Here is a 16,709-nt window from a genome sequence, read left to right as displayed (position 1 = left end):
CTGCAGGGAATGCTGTAACTATGATGTAGAATGAAAGGCAAGAGGCCGGAGGCCGCCACATTTTGGCATCACACAGGGCACCACTAAAATGTGAGGCCTCCAAGGTCCTCCACTGCATAAAGGGCAACATCAAAATTGTGATGGGGATATTTCTTGGCCACCAGGCAGTCAGTACACCACAATCTCCTCCCTGTATAAAACAGGGACTGCTTTGGAAAGTCAATCAAAAATCCATCTTTATCTGAACCCCCTGCCTGAAAGAGCAGCTGTCGAAACACTAGAATCCCATTCCTTGAGCTGCAAATTTCCAACAGAGATCAGAAGGTCACGGAATTTCCTCAGCTGCTGAACTACATTGAATTATGTTAGCAGCGGCTATTTGAGAAGTGCAATTTCAAGAACCATATGCATTCATCCGAGTCTGTAAGTGGCATGCTGCTTACCTGGTAAGTACGGTCCTGTAAAAGGTAAAGGTACCCCTGCCCGTACGGGCCAGTCGTGTCCGACTCTAGGGTTGTGCACCCATCTCACTTAAGAGGCCGGGGCCCAGCGCTGTCTGGAGACACTTCCAGGTCACGTGGCCAGCGTGACAAGCTGCATCTGGCGAGCCGGCGCAGCACACGGAAACGCAGTACGGTCCTGTACCACAGCCAAAAACAAACAGTCCCTGCCCATAGACTTGTCATCTTGCCAGAAGCTCAACACAAAGGAAGAGGGAATGACGGAACAGGAAATACATGATATGGGGGACTCTGGAGGTGATATGGGGAATTCAACGAGGTGCCCTCCATATGCTCCATATGCTCCATTGGCTGTGGCACATCAGGGCTGAAGACCAAAAGCTTCTAATAGGCACCATGTTAGCTCCTCCTGTAATGTTGCCTTAGGCTGTCAGTACAGCACTGGCATGTGCAGAACTGGTGCACCAGATCCTCTCCTCCTCCTCCTCCTCCTTCTTCTATTAATTTTATTATTTGTTAAATTTGCATACCACCCTTCATCCAAAGATCTCAGGGCACATCACAGCATAAAAACACAAAATAGAAACACAAAGTGCTTAATAAAAACAAGAACAAAACAAAAAGTAAAACCATAATTAAAAGGACATCACATGCTAATCATCCCAAGGCCTGGTTGAAGGGGAATGTTTTTGCCTGGTGCCTCACTGTGGCTAGTGGGTGTGAGTGGTTTGTGTCCATCCATTGCATTATTAACATTAAACCTGTTAAATAGAAGGCCTGACATGACTTACAATGCTGGATGACCGAGAGTGTACGGTTACCAACCACACTGGAACTTTATTTGTTTGGCCATTGATGGCTACACATAATGCTTTGAATACAACCAAAGCAAGTCTATAGTTGCCGTCGAATGATACTGTAACAATGGAATAAATGGAAGTAAAAGAACAAAAGCAAATGAAATAAATTCCTCCTATCGGTATTCACTGCAGTAGGTGTGGCAGTGATACTGACATGCAAATCTTTATAGCTGGTGCTGGATTCTATAAAACTATGTAGAGCTTTGGAATGAGGAAACAGCCCAGATAGTTGATGCAACTCCCTCACAAGTGCCCTCTCCTTAGGGAACAAAGTTGGTTGAGTTTGCATTTTAATGCAAACCTACTTAATTCATGCTTCCAAAACTATATGCAAACGAAAACACAACTATCCTTTGAAATCCTCCTAATTTTGTGCTGCAGTTAGCCAAACAAATAATGCATACATTAGGAGGAAGTGTGATTAAAAGCAGATATATTAGTGAAAATGACATGCAAAAATATATTACATTACTACTACTACTACTACTACTACTAATAATAATAATAATAATAATAATATTTTTATTTATACCCCGCCCATCTTGCTGGGTTTCCCCGGCCACTCTGGGAGGCTTGCAAACATGCATATTAAGTAGAATTGCATACGAAATTGCAAAAATGCACATTAATATGTTAACTATTTTTTGTGATTGCAGGGGATCTACTTTGAGCATGACTAACGTGATCACACCCAATATCTTGCCCAGTTATGGCTTCTGTGGATTGCACTAACCATTTCCTTCTCTATGGTCTGTTTTGCATCTCATGCTGCATGCAGTCATATCCTTTTTTATTTTAAAAAATCAAAATATTTTGTTTATTGTTGTTCAAACCAGGAAACTAATGTGTTTGTTTGGAGTGACTACTACATAATGTCGCATGATAAAATAACACATCTGGTATATTAATAAAGGGTGATTTCTCCTTCCCTATAAAACTAGCCACCATTCCTAGAATACAGAGTCTTTTCCACCCGGCTATGAAGGAACCAGGTAGGAATGACAAGACTAGGACAGGATGTTTGTATGTTTGAAATGCACAGGCAATGTTGTTTGAAGTGGCCAAAGTGGATATTGTATAGGAGATCTATGTATCTCCCTGTGGAATTTCCTCCGACATTGATTTCCCAAATCCAAACCCCATCCACTTGCAGCTATAATTAGCTGCAGAGGGTGAACATAAAGGCACTATTTAGGTTGCATAGCAAGATCCCATTATGGATGGCTGAAAGATCTTGTCCCTGACAACCCTGAAATTATTAGTCATGAGGGCATGTGACTAGTACCATTGGTACCCCTCTCCTCCATGAATTTGTCCAGCCCTGTTTTAAAGCCACCCAAGTTGGTGGCCATCACTGTCTTCTGCAGGAGCAGGTTTCATGGTTTAACTATGAAGGAGCCCTTTCTTTTTTTCTGTCCTGAAAAAAAACGTAGAGAGACTCTGAGGAACCCAAAGAGGAGGAAATGCACAGAAGCACCACCCTTTCCCCTTGATTTGGAACATTATATAGCACAGTATATTGAGATCAAAGTTCAGCATTTACTAGCATTCGTTGGAAAAGAACCATCTGAAAGACACTTCAGAGAAGGACTGCAGAATCAGAAGTGAGTGGAGCATGTCATTTAGCCCTCCTTACTGGTATTGTGGCTGCTGCAACTAAATTGTGCTAAAAGGTGATGGATTGGTGAATGGGAATCAATCCCTCAAGTTTTCCCCACCTTTCAGGGGTGTAAAAAGGAGACGGATTTAAAGAGTGACGGTTCTAGACTGTCACTATTTTGCGGGGCAGGGGGATTCAATGACATAACCAGCAAAATCAGGTTGTGTGTAACAAACCCACTTCCTAGCAAAATTAGATATTTTTGTGATAAGAGTGAAGAGAAATCCACTAGGAATTGCAGGAGAATATCTGCTCAGCACAGTAATGGCAAACCTTCCTGCCAAAAAATTAGGATGAATGCTCCATAAACAGGTTGCCTGTAAGGGGAAATTGTTTGTGGCAAGTGTTTAAAAAGAGGAAATTATGCCCCAAATAGTAAGAATTCAGAATTTTATAAGAATTTAGAAGAAAAAAAATGGGATCATAATAATGAAAATATAATTCTCGTAGGAGACTTTAATGTAGACTTGGACAGAAAAGAAAGAAATAGGGTTATGAACCGTGGGAAGTTACCTCTTCTTCCAATTTCCAATTCTCAGAATCCCAAAAATTGGGAGGTAGAATAGATAATATTTTGGTTTCCAAGAAAATAATATTAAGACCAAGTAAAGAAGAAATTTTGCCCAGAGTAATGTCAGACCATAACCCGACAATGCTGGAAGTAACACAGAAGGAGTACATGAAAAGGTGGAGACTAAATGAGAGTATCCTGAATGATGATGATGTAGTTTAAAAAGCCAAAGATATGTTAGAAGAATTTTTTCAAATTAATAACAAACAAGGGATGGATATTAATATAATTTGGGGTGCCAGTAAGGCATATATGAAGGGGTTCTGCATCCAGCAATCTGCTATGAAAAAGAAAAAAAAGAGATCAAAACTTCAACCTAATGCTTAAAGAAATAAGACAGAATGTAAAAGAATTGGCAAAAAATCCTAAGAACCAGGAAGCCCAAGTGAGGATTAGGATACAGTGGTACCTCGGGATACATATGCTTCAGGTTACAGACGCTTCAGGTTCCAGACTCCGCTAACCCAGAAACAGTACCTCAGGTTAAGAACTTTGCTTCAGGGTGAGAACAGAAATCGTGTTTTGGCGGCATGGCAGCAGCGGGAGGCCCCATTAGCTAAAGGAATTGCAACTACTAAAAGTTGTCCAGATAGTATATAATGTTTCACCATTTATAATTAGTCTAGCCTTTTGGGAGTTATAAATCGCTTTTATACCATGACATATTTTCTTGCCTATATTCATCATTTTCAATGTTTTCTGCATAAATACCCACGAAACATTATAAAAGGCTTTCTCTGCATCCACCAGTAGGAAGCCTGACTGATCTTTATTTATTATTCTTGCCAAAATCTTTTTCAAACTGTTAGCTAGAATTTTTGCAAATAATTTATAGTCTGAGTTTAGAAGGGAGATTGGTCTATAATTTTTAATTTCCTCTAAGTTGGATCCAAGTTTCAGTATTAATGTAATTAGGGCCTCTTGCCATGATTCTGGCACTTGACCTCCTTCTAAAATTTTGTTTTTATTTCTTCTAACACTGGTTATATTTTCTCTTCCAATTTTTTATAATACATTGTAGATATACTATCTGGACAACTTTTAGTAGTTGCAATTCCTTCTTTTATTTCACTTTAGTATTTCTAAGGCAACAAGACACGGCTGTCCTCTTTCACCTCTCCTCTTTAACATAGTTTTGGAAGTATATTTGAAAGCAATAAGAGAAGGCTAAGATAGAAGGAATAAAATTTGGTCAAAGGGCTTATAAGGTTAGAGCCTTTGCAGACAACCTAATAATCACAACAGAAAACCCACTAGAGAGTATTGCAGCATTGGAAAAAACAAAGGAATTTGGTAAAGAAAAAACAAAATTATTGGTAAAAAACGTTTTCAGACATCTCAGCCGCTGAACGTTTTGGAAGCTGAATACCGAAAACCCAGTAGTGAATGCTTCCATTTTTGAACACTTCCGAACGGCTTCCGAGGCAAATTTCTCCATTTTCCCTGTTGAACTTGCTGACAGCCCTTTGATCCTCAATTTTCAAACGTTTCGGACTTCCGGAAGAGATTAGGTTCAAAAACCGAGAGTCCACTGTATCCTTTCTAAAGTTACCTTGGCAGCTGGGTGCTATGCTTCTGTGTGTGAAACTGGGAAATGGAAAAGTCAGTGTTTTTCTGTTAACCTAGTATTTTTCTCTCTCTAATAGATTAAAAGAGGCAAGGGGGGGGAGTGCCCCTCTGTTTTTGAGGTTATTTGTTTGTTCATTTCTCCTCCCATCTTCCTTGGAGGTGGAGATTGCATGAACAGGATTTACTGGTGGTCTCCCTCCAAAACCGCTTAGCTTCTCCAAAGTTTCTGCATTATGCACTTCCTTTAGAACATGCCTTAGGGTATTCTGAGCAGAGGTAGCTGGTGCTGATTGTAATGATAGAGGGGAAGTCAGGCTGAAGACCAACGCTAGATGGAGCAAGATCCTGTGACAGGCAGGGCCAAATAATTCTAGTTTTGTTCCCATCACCCTCCCTGCTGAGTTCTGCAAGGGCAACACTGAGATCTAGGCACTTCCAGCCCCTGGACTGGCTATTAAGTAGGAAGGCCAGCAGGTGAGGGCTGGCTCAGGCTGGTGGAAGAATGTTCCATTGGCCCTCAAGAGCCATCATCCACTGGTTCAGGGGTGTCATAATACTATACCACAGGCAGAATGGTGTTTTTCCCCTGACATTGAAAGAAACACACGATATTTCAGTGTGAAACTGGGTGTCTCAACTTGGGTGTGAAGCTAAGCACTTATACACAGCCACATGCAGGGAGTGCTTTGGTCAGGAAGCAAAGGTCCTGGCCCAGGTACTGAGAAGGTGTCATGCCCAGCTCCCTCCGTCAAGCTAAGGAACAGGTATGTGCGTGCAGAAATGAAGAGAGGAAGCAGTTTTTGAGAGATGCAAAAGCAACAAGAGGGAGAGCTGGGAAGACACCTTGGTGGGGCCAATATCTCCCTAAAGGGAGGTGGAAGACCTGCTGCAAGGGGGAAGTGTACTATGCTCAGCTTGTATATCTGTAAATAAGCTAAATATTACCAAAAAAAATCCAGTTTTCTTCCCTAAAGGAAATAAAAACTCAAAAGAGTGCTGCCGTTTACAGTCTTGGAAAGCAAGAAGCAGGCATCAATATGATTCATCCATTGAGCCCTGCATTTTTCTCCCCTTCCTCTTTTATCTCCTCTGTGCTGAATTCTAGACTGAAAGCAGCTCAGGGCAAGGACTTTTGTTCTTCATAAATGCCATGCATATAAATGGGGCTTTAGATAAACTACCACCAATAGTACCATTAAAAATAATACCAACAACAACTACTATTTTGTTGTTGCTGGCACCCATCTGTCCCCCACCAGAGGTATTACTCCTCCCCTGGTACCCCATACACCCCAATAACTATTTTACACTGTTATTAATTGTAATTTGTTTATTTTTATTTATTTATTTTAAAACACTTACGTACTACTTTTTATCTAAGTATTCCAAATCCATAGGATCACTCAAGCACTACCAGAAAGTTTGGCAACCATAGCCCAAGGCATGAAGGAGACAGGAGGTCTCAGGAGGTCAGCAGCGATTTGGGGTGCTGCCAGGATCCAGAGGATTGAGGGACTTGGGGGTTCTGTGATGCATCTCCAGATTCAATGAAGGAAGCATTATCTTTTCACCCTTGATACTGTATTTGATCCTAGAAGACACCCAGACTGAAATAAAACGTCAGTTATCCAGAACCGACTGGTGCTCAACCACTCAGAGGACACTTCAGAACAGGGACAGCCATGGCAACTGTGTCTTTCACACTGGCTGTGTGGCTTCTGCAGCTGACCATAATACAAGGTGACTTACAGGGTTTGGGAAATGCAGAAATCCCCTCCATGTAGCCTTCGTTTAGGGGATAGGATGGGAATCTGGAGCAATAAAAATATTTTAAATAAACAGTTTGCCACTACGTTTCTTCCTTGTAGCTCAAAGAAGCTTCTGTAGGGGATCTCACATTAACTACATCTTAACCTCAGCAAGGTTAATGCATCTTGCATCTTTAAGCCATGCAAGACAAAGGTGGGAAGCTATCAGAACAGCATTTCTCCTGCACACAAAATCGCAAAAAAATTATTGTTGCTTTGAGGAGGAAAGGAAACCACATGCTCAGCATAACACAGAATACTTATTTCTAAGAGCAAAGGATTTTGAGAGTCAAGTCTACCTGGCTTCATCATGTGTCCCTCATTCTAAACTGAAAGAGTGGAGGGGCAAACTTGCCCTCTATTAAATTTAGAGGGAAGAATTATGCTAGGAGCTTTCTCTTGTACCCCTGCTGCTGCTAAGTAGCGGCATCTAAAAGCTCTGAGAGCCTTTGCTCTATTGTAGCCCTAGGGAACGCACCTCCGTTCACATTGCTTGCCAATACTGAATACCCACCACACCTGAACTGCCCACATCTCCCCACAACTCCTTCAAGCCCCTCCCCATAGTCATCTTCTCCAAGGCCATGGCACTTTCAGGGGGCATTTTTAGGGGGGCTCCATGTTCAGAGGGCGTTCAGCTCTGTTCCCTGGTGCCTTACAACATTGTGTATGCGACGTCAGGATGTTACATCAGGTCCCCACAAATCTCTTTAGAAGTTCGTGCCTCTGCCCCAGCCCATTTCCTTACAAGATATATATCTTGTGCAGACACATTCACATGAAAACATGGATCTCAAAAAAGGGGGGTACTACAGTTACCGTATTTTTTGCTCTATAAGATGCACCTGACCATAAGACGCACCTAGTGTTTGAAGGAGGAAAACAAGAAAAAAATTATTCTGAATCCCAGAAGTAATCCCTCCTGCTGTTCTGGCTTCAGCGAAAGCAACGCAAAGCCTCTTCAGCACATTGGGAGGGATGCTCCGGCTGCCCTGAAGAGACTTTGCGCTGCTATCCCAGAAGCCAGAACAGCAAGAGGGATCGCTGCACAGCAATCCCTCTTGCTGTTCTGGCTTCAGTGATAGCTGTGCAGCCTGCATTCACTCCATAAGACACACACAGATTTCCCCTTACTTTTTAGGGGGGTACGTCTTATAGAGCGAAAAATACGGTAATTGGGAGCTTCTTGCTTTGGTTATGGCTTGCATAAAGGAAGAAAAAATGGGTACACACATAAGCAGATACATGAATTCCTGGAATTGGCCTGTGTGACAAGGTCCCTTCCCCTTGTTCCTACATACAATCCTATGCTGTATCTTTCTTCTACAATATTTCTTACCTGAAGTATCTGCTTTTTCATTTTCCTCAGGTGCTGCCAGCTCAACAGCAGGTAAGAGCAATTCGTTATATTGGAAGCATTTCTGTGCAGGAGTTTCACCCGAGAAGATCAAAACCAAACGAGGACTACTAAAATCAGAGGTCATGTTATCCAATCTCCTCACCTCAGATAAGATACTTCTTAATGTGCCACATTAATGTGAAGACAGTAGATCCAAATCAAGCTGGTTCCAGCGCATTACAAGGATAGAGCAAGAGGTTTCTCTCATTCCAGGTGCTGTTGCGTGGTTTTCAGAAGCAATGTCTTCTAGATAACCAACTTCCTTAAGACATTAAGCCAAGCCACAAACAGAGATGGGGAAGCTAGTCCGTCCTCAAGGCTCTCCCCATTTCATGTACCCTCCAAAGCCCACATCACTCTCCAGCCAGGCTCCACCTGTCCTTGAGTGGTTCTGTCTGCTTGGAAAGCATCTTTGAACCATATTGGTGCCTCTTCCTTGCCAGAAAAGATGTGGTGGGGGAATGTAGAGACCGCTGGACTTTTGTGTGGCTGAAATGTACCTTTCTCCACAAAGATAACAGTCTCACCCATTCCTTTGCCCACTTTGCCTGCAACTCCACCCACTTAGCTAAATAAATGAAGGCCCCCATCGAGCCTCTCACACAAAGAATCTTAATCCCTGACTCACAGAAACTTGAAACCCCAAGATTTTGGGAGGTTCTGCTTCCAGCTCTGGTGACAGAAGAGTTAGTGGAGAATGTTCTGGACTGAGAGCTAGGAGTCCAGAACTCAGGGATTCCATTGCCACATCTATGACTAGAGCTGGGTGGGAAATTTGATTCAGATCACATTTAAAGATGAACCTACCTGGTTAGCATTTTCTGAAACAACACATGAAATTAAACACAGCTCTCCTTCCAAATTCTCCCTTCTCCAGAATTCGCAGTGCAGTTCTCCAGTCAGGTAATATGCAGAAAAATGCATATGCTAACGTAAAGTGTGAATAAATGCATATGTTAGCAAAAACATACAAAGATGTATTATAGTAGGGAAAATATCTTTGCAAAATGTTTACATTAGGGGAGATTGTACATAAATGCTGGTGAATTTTCTTTAAAGCCTTTGCAGGGGGGGGTGCAGAGTTGTGTGCAGCTGAACTTAGACGACTGGAAGAAACTGAAATTGATAAATTTGCCCATCTCCGTCTGTGACTAACTAAGGGCACTTCTTATGCTAAAATGGAAAATTAAAAATCCAACTGAATTTTCAGAAATAATTCAAAAATTCAAGATTTAGCAATAAGAAACACACACAAACACATAACCCTATGATTAGGGGAAAGAGGTTTTTAAGTGTTCCATGTTCTCAAGATTTACAGTTAGCTTTTATTGGTATATTCTAGAGAATATTGGTTTATCAGATAAAACTTTTGTTCACTGTTCACTTCTTCAGTAATTTTTTCAAAGTTCTTATCACTTACATGGGAATTAAGGCCAAAGTACAGGTGGTGTTAATTGGGACCCCAGTGTGGCAGGGAAGGGCACTCTAACTAAGCCTTTCCCCCTCAACTTTGGTTCTGCAGGGTAACCTCTCCTCCATGCAGAGGAGGGCCTGATCCTGATCATGGCTGTGGTGAGGCTAAATGGTTTAAGTTCCGAAATGCACACATCAAGGTCCCAATCCAGATCTAGGAGCCCACATTGGAAATCTGTGAACAAAAGATCTTGTACTCAATGGCAAACCACATACTTAACACCACGTGTAGCTGGGTCCTTGGTCTCATTGAACAAAATGAGACTTACTTGTGATAAACATGCACAGCATTGGGCCACATGTTCCAAGGAGAAATTATTGGGCAATAAATGTTGTGTTAAGAAACAGTAAGTCAGTTTTACTTACCAGATTAAATGCTCACTAAATCTATCAAAATTGATAACTGGAAATCTTGTTTTGAAGATTAAAAACAGATTAAAATAGCTCCAACATGGCTGTGCTGCAAACCATAACAGCAAGTCCTCTCATTTTCTCCTCATCCTTCACAGGGTGTGGGCAACCAATAAACTCTCCACGAATTGTTGGTGGTCAACCAGCCTCAAATGGGTCATGGCCCTGGCAGGTCAGCATTTTACGGAACCTTTATGCTATTTGTGGAGGATCCCTCATAGCTGAGCAATGGGTGCTCTCAGCAGCTCACTGCTTCTACAAAAAGTGAGTACCTGATGGTTATTGCTGTGCAGCCGTTCTCAAGCGTCACCTAAAAGACGACTCAAGGGCAGGCTAATATCCTCTGCCTGCCTGTCAGCTATCTGGTGTCTCAGGTGTACAATACATTCAAAGCAGAACCATGTCACTTTAAACAGTCATGGCTTCGCCCCCCCCCCAAAAAAAACCCCAAACCCTGGGGACCGTAGTATGTTACAGGTGCTCAGAGTTGTTAAGAGACTCCTGTTCCCCACACAGAGCTACAGTTCTCAGAATGGTTTCAAAATCCATCCCTCTTTAAAAAAAATTTTTTTTAAATCCATCCCTCTTCCCAGGGAATTGAGTTCTTGGAATTATAGTTCTCTAGGGAGTCCAGGGTTAGGGTGAGCAGCAGGAACTCAAAGGTCAGCATTGACAGATCCATCTGTTTGTTTGTTTGTTTGTTTGTTTGTTTGTTTGTTTGTTTGTTTTGTCCTTCTATTCACAGAATAGGGTCCATGTTCCAATACAATGTCCTCCTAGGTGCCTATCAACTCTCACACGTCTCAGATAATACAGTGATATCTGACGTGGAGCAGATTATCCTCCACCCTGACTACAGTGGCTTGAGTGGATCCACTGGAGATATTGCTTTAATTAAGCTGAAGTCCCCTGTGAAGTTCACCAACTACATCCTCCCCATCTGCCTGCCAGAGTCCTCTACACAGTTCCCTTTGAACGAATCCTGCTGGGTGACCGGATGGGGAAATATTCAATATGGAGGTGAGGCGTGTTCTTCAAAAGGCTCATTCAGACTCTGGGGCCCATCCTGATTCATCCCAAAACTTTTGCAGAGGCAAGCAGTATTGAAAGTGGAACCCATTGAAACTGCCCCAAGACCTTCATGAGCACAAATGCACAATAAAAATGCTATCTGGAAGGCCCCAATTATAGTCCTTCTTGAGCATTCAGTTTGATTTGGTTATGGGGCAGCTCCAAGGGTTTAAGTATAAGCATTTTTTGTGCATGCAAAAAAATCCATGCACCTGGAACTGAACCCCTGTGCAAGATGTGATCATACTGCACTTGGAATCCGCAAACATTTTGGTACGTGCTTGAATCCCTCCCACAAAATGCTGACACTCTGGAGGCAAATTCAGTACAAATGGGAGAGAAATTTAATTCTGTTTTCATTTAAATTACACTTTCTCCAAACTATACTCAAATGAAAACATTGTCACTCTCTGAATTTTGCCATGCAGTTCTGCAGCCAAGTAATGTGTACAAAAATGCTTACATATGCTGGGGTAAAGTCTGTATAAAAATGCATGGGTTAATGAAAATGCATGCATATATTAGGAGAAAATTGCACTGGGGTACAACTGGATTTTCATGAGGATTTCTTTTTTAAAAAATGCATTTTTTTTAATTTCCCAAGGTCCAACTCTACCATTAGGCAGAGTGAAGCAGGTGCCTCAGCTAGCAAGTGCTGAGAGATGTGAAACAGCCATGTTATCTGACTTTCATTCCAAAGCTCGCCTGCTGCTCTTAGGTGTAGTGGAAGCCCAGCCAGCCCACCGGTGAGGCAGGCTGCAGCAGCTGCCTCAGGCAGCAAAACACTAAGAGGTAGCACCCCTGCAAGTGCCCCACAGACTCCACTACTGGCAGAAAAGCAGTGGCTTCCAATGAGATCTGATGAGACCTCGCCCAAACCTGCCATCACTGGTGTTACCCAGGTAACAGAGGATTTGGCAGGGGGTGGCAGCAGCACTGGCACGTTCCGGTTTTCCCTCAGGAGCCAAATTGGGACATGCCACCCCTGAGTGAAATATGATGTCCCACTGTGCATGTCAAAGAAAGCACCAGTATGGCCGCCCTCTGCACATGTCATGCTCTGAGCTGTAGTGAGTGCACACCCGCCATGCACTCACTGCTAAAAGTGCGTGTGTCTGAATGCACTTGAATTATTCTGCCTCTGCTTTCCATGACCGCTTTCCATTTCTCTCTCTCTCTCTTCAAGTGCCTTTGCCATACCCACAAACTCTTCAGGAAGTCAAGGTGCCACTCATAAATCGAGATTCCTGCAATATTCTCTATAACAGTCGCCCAGTGATAGGCCTGGGCAGGGATCCTGTCAAGCAGGATATGATCTGTGCTGGTTACCCAGAAGGTGGGAAAGATTCCTGCCAGGTAGGTTGTTCCATGACCTGTTCTTCATACAGCCATTGCAGGTGGTAGACAAAGGCAGACTCTGGCGTGGTGGCATTTGAAAACCCCTTATGTCATTATCTATGAACTTACATTGTGTGAATATAGTACTTAGGCATTGCTTACTAATTTGACTCTAGCTAGGGAGACTATTTTTCAGATTCTCCCATTTTTCAAAGTGTTATTGCTTTTGTTTCATCTTAAATATTGTGATGCTGCTTCTTTGGGCAATACCCCAAATATTGCAGGTGCCAGAGGCAGGCAGAATCACTAGAACTATCTTTCATTCATTCCATTCATGCATGAGGTGATAATTTTTTTTATTATTTTAAAGGTTTTTTTATTCAATTTTACAATTCACATTTACATTCAAACCAAAATCGTAATCATAGACATATAGTAGTCCCTGAATCCTTGGACTTCCCTCCATGGGTTCCATTGTTAATCTTTTTCAACTGCATCCAGTGGCGTAGCGTGGGGGGTGCAGGGGGGGCCGGCCGCACCGGGCGCAACATCTGGGGGTTAGGGTTAGGGGGCGCAAATCCACGGGTTAGGGGGCGCAAATCCACGGGTTAGGGGGCGCAAATCCATGGGTTAGGGGGCGCAAATTACTTGCCTTGCCCCGGGTGCTGACAACCCACGCTACACCACTGACTGCATCATAATAATGTTCTCTATTTTTCCTTAAAATCTCATTCTTACCATAATTCTTGTTACATTAAAAGTGTTGTTAAAATCCTCCTTTTACAGTGTTCTCCCAGGTAACTTATAAATTCCCCCCATTCTTTATTGGATTTATTGCCTTCTTGGTTTCTGATCTTCATTGTCATTTTTGCCATTTTGGCAAATACAGATAAAGATTTAAACCAGACATTGGGAACTCGTCCACACTTCTGCTTGCCCAAGAGGTTTTCCACTTGTCCCATGATTTGAGGCATGAGCGATTTTTCGTCTGTCCTGCCATGTTCCCTGGGAAAACCTACTGTTTACCGCTAACATCAATCCGCAGAAAAAACCAATGGACTTCCATTCCAATAGTAATAAATTTTTATTTATACCCTGCCCTTCCCAGTTTAAAAACCCGTCTCAGGGCGGCTAACAGCAAATATAAAACATTGATTAAAATGTGACTTTAAAACAGCATAAAATACAACATAAAATGCAGCATCAATATCAATAACATTCAAAAATTCAGGGGTCATTGGGGGGGATGGCCCAGTCAGTAGACATCAAATGATCACCAGGGCTAACTGGCCAAGTTGGTCCTATTAGGGCCAGCAAGGAGACCAGGGAAGAATTTAAATGTGGGGTCGCAGAAAGGATTTCTTTATAGAAGAGGAAAGGAGAAAGGGAATAGAGGATCAGGCTAATTCAAATTGAAGGCCAGGAGGAATAGCTCTGTCTTACAGGCCCTGTGGAAGGAGATCAAGTCCTGCAGGGCCCTAGTCTTGTGGGACAGAGCATTCCACCAGGTCGGAGCCACAGCCAAAAAAGCCCTGGCCCTGGTGGAGGATAGTCTGGCTTCCTTAGGGCCCTGGATCTTTAAGCTATTATTATTCATGGACCTTGGGGTCCTCTGCAGGACATACCAGGAGAGGTGGTCCCGTAAGTACGAGGGTCCTAGGCATCATAGGGTTATAAAGGTCAAAACTAGCACCTTAAACCTGACCCTGTACTCCACCGGGAGCCAGTGCAGCTTGAAAAGCACTGGGTGAATATGCTCCCATGGCAAGGACCCTGTGAGGAGCCTCGCTGCAGCATTCTGCACCCGCTGGAGTTTCTGGGACAGTTTCAAGGGCAGCCTCACGGAGCGAGTTACAGTAGTCAAGCCTGGAGGTGACTGTTGCATGGATCACTGTGGCCAGGTCGGAGTGGGAAAGATAAGGGACCAACTGCTTGATACGGCGAAGATGAGAAAATGTCGCCTTGGCTGTTGCTGCAACCTGCGCCTCCATGGAAAGGGAGGTGTCAAGGATTACACCCAAACTCTTAACGGAAGGCAATGGCACTAATTCGGCCCCGCAAGAGAAGGGAGTTGGTCCCCCAGCCCCATGCCATCCCGACCCAGTCAGAGGACCTCTGTCTTTGAAGGATTTAATTTCAGTTGGCTCCCACAAAACCATCCAGCCACAGCTTCCAAGCATCTGGTCAGTGTGTCCGGGGTCGAGTTGGGGTGGCCGTCTATCAGCAGATAGAGCTGGGTGTCATCAGCATATTGGTGAAAACCCAGCCCAAAGCTCTGGACAATCTGGGAGGGGGCGCATAAAGATGTTTTTAAAAGCATTTACCATTTCAGTGGTAAACAGCAGGTTTTCCTGGTGAGAGCGGCAGCACAACATGAAAACATGAATAACAATAAAAATCAGAATTCAATTAGATAATCCCCAGGGCTAGCTGGCTGAATTGGTCCTACTTGGGCCGGGAGAATTAGCTGTGGGGTCTCAGAGTGGGTGATCTTCATAAAACACTAGAACTATCTTGTCCATTCATGCCTGAGGTGGTAAAGATTTATCATAATTTTTTATTCAATTTTACAATTAACATTTACATTCAAACCAAAATCGTAATCATAAACATATAGTAGCCCCTGAATCCTTGGACTTCCCTCCATGGGTTCCATTGTTAATCTTTTTCAACTGCATCATAGTAATGTTCTCTATTTTTCCTTAAAATCTCATTCTTAACATAATTCTTGTTACATTACAAGTGTTGTCCCATGATTTGAGGCATAAGCGTTTTTTTCTCTGTTTTGCCATGTTCCCCGGAAAAACCTACTGTTTACCGCTAACATTAATCCGCAGAAAAACAAACTGACGTCCATTCCAATTCAGTGGTAAACAGCAGGTTTTCCTCGGCGAGAGTGGTGGGACAAGCCTAGTTTGTGGACGAGCCTAGATATTGCTCAGCTACAACTCCCAACACCCCTTACCATGGGCTGGAACTGTTGGGAGGTGGAGTCCCCCATCCCTGATTATCGCACTGATTCCAGCTGCTTCACCCAATTAAGATTCAGAGTCTGATATCAGAGTGTTCAGCGTAGATCCTCTGCTACCTCCCATCTCTTTCTCCACAGGGTGACTCTGGAGGACCTTTGGTTTGCCAGCTTGAAGGAGTTTGGACCCAGGCTGGGGTTGTAAGTTGGGGAGATGGCTGTGCTGAAAGAAACCACCCTGGTGTCTACACTCTAGTGCCTTTCTATGCCAACTGGATCCAAGACAAGATGAGTAGCGGAAATGGAAGTGGCGGCAAAAGTGACCAACTACACAACGCCCTTGTTGTGACATTCACTTTGGTGTCTCTTCTGCTAGCCCTTCTGTGAAAAACCAATCTATTGGCTTTCCATGTTACCTATAATGTTACCTGGAATATTTAGGCTGCTGGAGGACTCTGTTTAAATCCAGGGAAACCTACCCCTACTTCTCTCTGATTAATACAGGCATTAGCCTTACCACATTTCAGTTCCTTTGTAACCATTTGATCATAGTTTAAGCATTGTGTGCCCAGGCGGAGAAGAGAGAGGCCATCAGAAGGAATAATAACTCATGACAACATGTTATGGAATTAAAAATGGCTACAACTTTATTAAACCTTTCAGATGTAGGAAGACCTTGGCTTAGGCATTGGGCATGTATCCCTCCCAGCCCCCCAGCTGGGGAATTGGGGCTCCTAGGGGTTAATGGGATAGGGGAATGTGCACTGCAAGACACTTGTGTACACAGGCAGCCTACCCCATATCTGTGCAACGCAGGGGAGTTCACTGACAATCTTTCAGTGTATGGCCAGTGACTCCCTTTTCACAAACCCCTTTAAGAGGGAACCCTGGAATCGCCACTGCAGGAGGGGGGGTGAGTCACCATTTCACGCCCCCCCACACAAACACAATTTAGGAAAGGTAGACTAAAGGATTCTGCCCAAGGCTTAAAAGCCACCAAAATTGTGACAATTGCTACGGGGAAGGCAATTCCTTCCCGGCTCCTCAACAGCAACCATCAAAAGACCCTAGCAATGCCCGCTGAACAGGAAGGATAATGGTTAACCTGCAATCAAGCATT

The 16,709-nt window shown here is 43.3% G+C and overlaps 1 protein-coding gene across 4 annotated transcripts; it reads left to right on the top strand.

Annotated features, from left to right (window-relative positions):
* Window positions 1-2,876: 2,876 nt before the first annotated feature.
* LOC310692318 (serine protease 27-like) lies at window positions 2,877-16,049 on the top strand. Of its 4 annotated transcripts, none has more exons than XM_083473052.1 (7): window positions 2,877-2,925; window positions 6,717-6,861; window positions 8,299-8,319; window positions 10,311-10,476; window positions 10,958-11,232; window positions 12,470-12,639; window positions 15,731-16,049. In XM_083473052.1, exons 2-7 carry the CDS (start codon window positions 6,804-6,806, stop codon window positions 15,974-15,976), a joined length of 936 nt encoding a protein of 311 aa, XP_083329178.1. In that variant the 5' UTR covers window positions 2,877-2,925; window positions 6,717-6,803; the 3' UTR covers window positions 15,977-16,049. The 4 variants fall into 4 exon arrangements, with proteins under 4 accessions (XP_083329178.1, XP_083329181.1, XP_083329179.1 ...); XM_083473055.1 differs by having other exon boundaries at window positions 2,885-2,925; window positions 6,720-6,861; XM_083473053.1 differs by having other exon boundaries at window positions 2,921-3,005.
* Window positions 16,050-16,709: the final 660 nt, after the last annotated feature.

This window comes from Podarcis liolepis (assembly GCF_965112155.1).
Source record: "Podarcis liolepis genome assembly, chromosome: 13".
Lineage (NCBI taxonomy): Eukaryota > Metazoa > Chordata > Lepidosauria > Squamata > Lacertidae > Podarcis > Podarcis liolepis.
The sequence above is the reverse complement of the archived record's forward strand: the minus strand, read 5'-3'. Positions and strand labels throughout refer to the sequence as shown.

What these genes read in the sequence shown, in the direction of transcription:
- LOC310692318 (XM_083473052.1), top strand. Translation starts at nt 6,804, where the DNA reads ATGGCAACTGTGTCTTTCACACTGGCTGTGTGGCTTCTGCAGCTGACC. An exon ending in TGCTGCCAGCTCAACAGCAG is followed by an intron (nt 8,320 to 10,310) that starts GTAAGAGCAATT and finishes CATCCTTCACAG; the next exon opens with GGTGTGGGCAACCAATAAAC. An exon ending in GGGAAATATTCAATATGGAG is followed by an intron (nt 11,233 to 12,469) that starts GTGAGGCGTGTT and finishes TCTCTCTTCAAG; the next exon opens with TGCCTTTGCCATACCCACAA.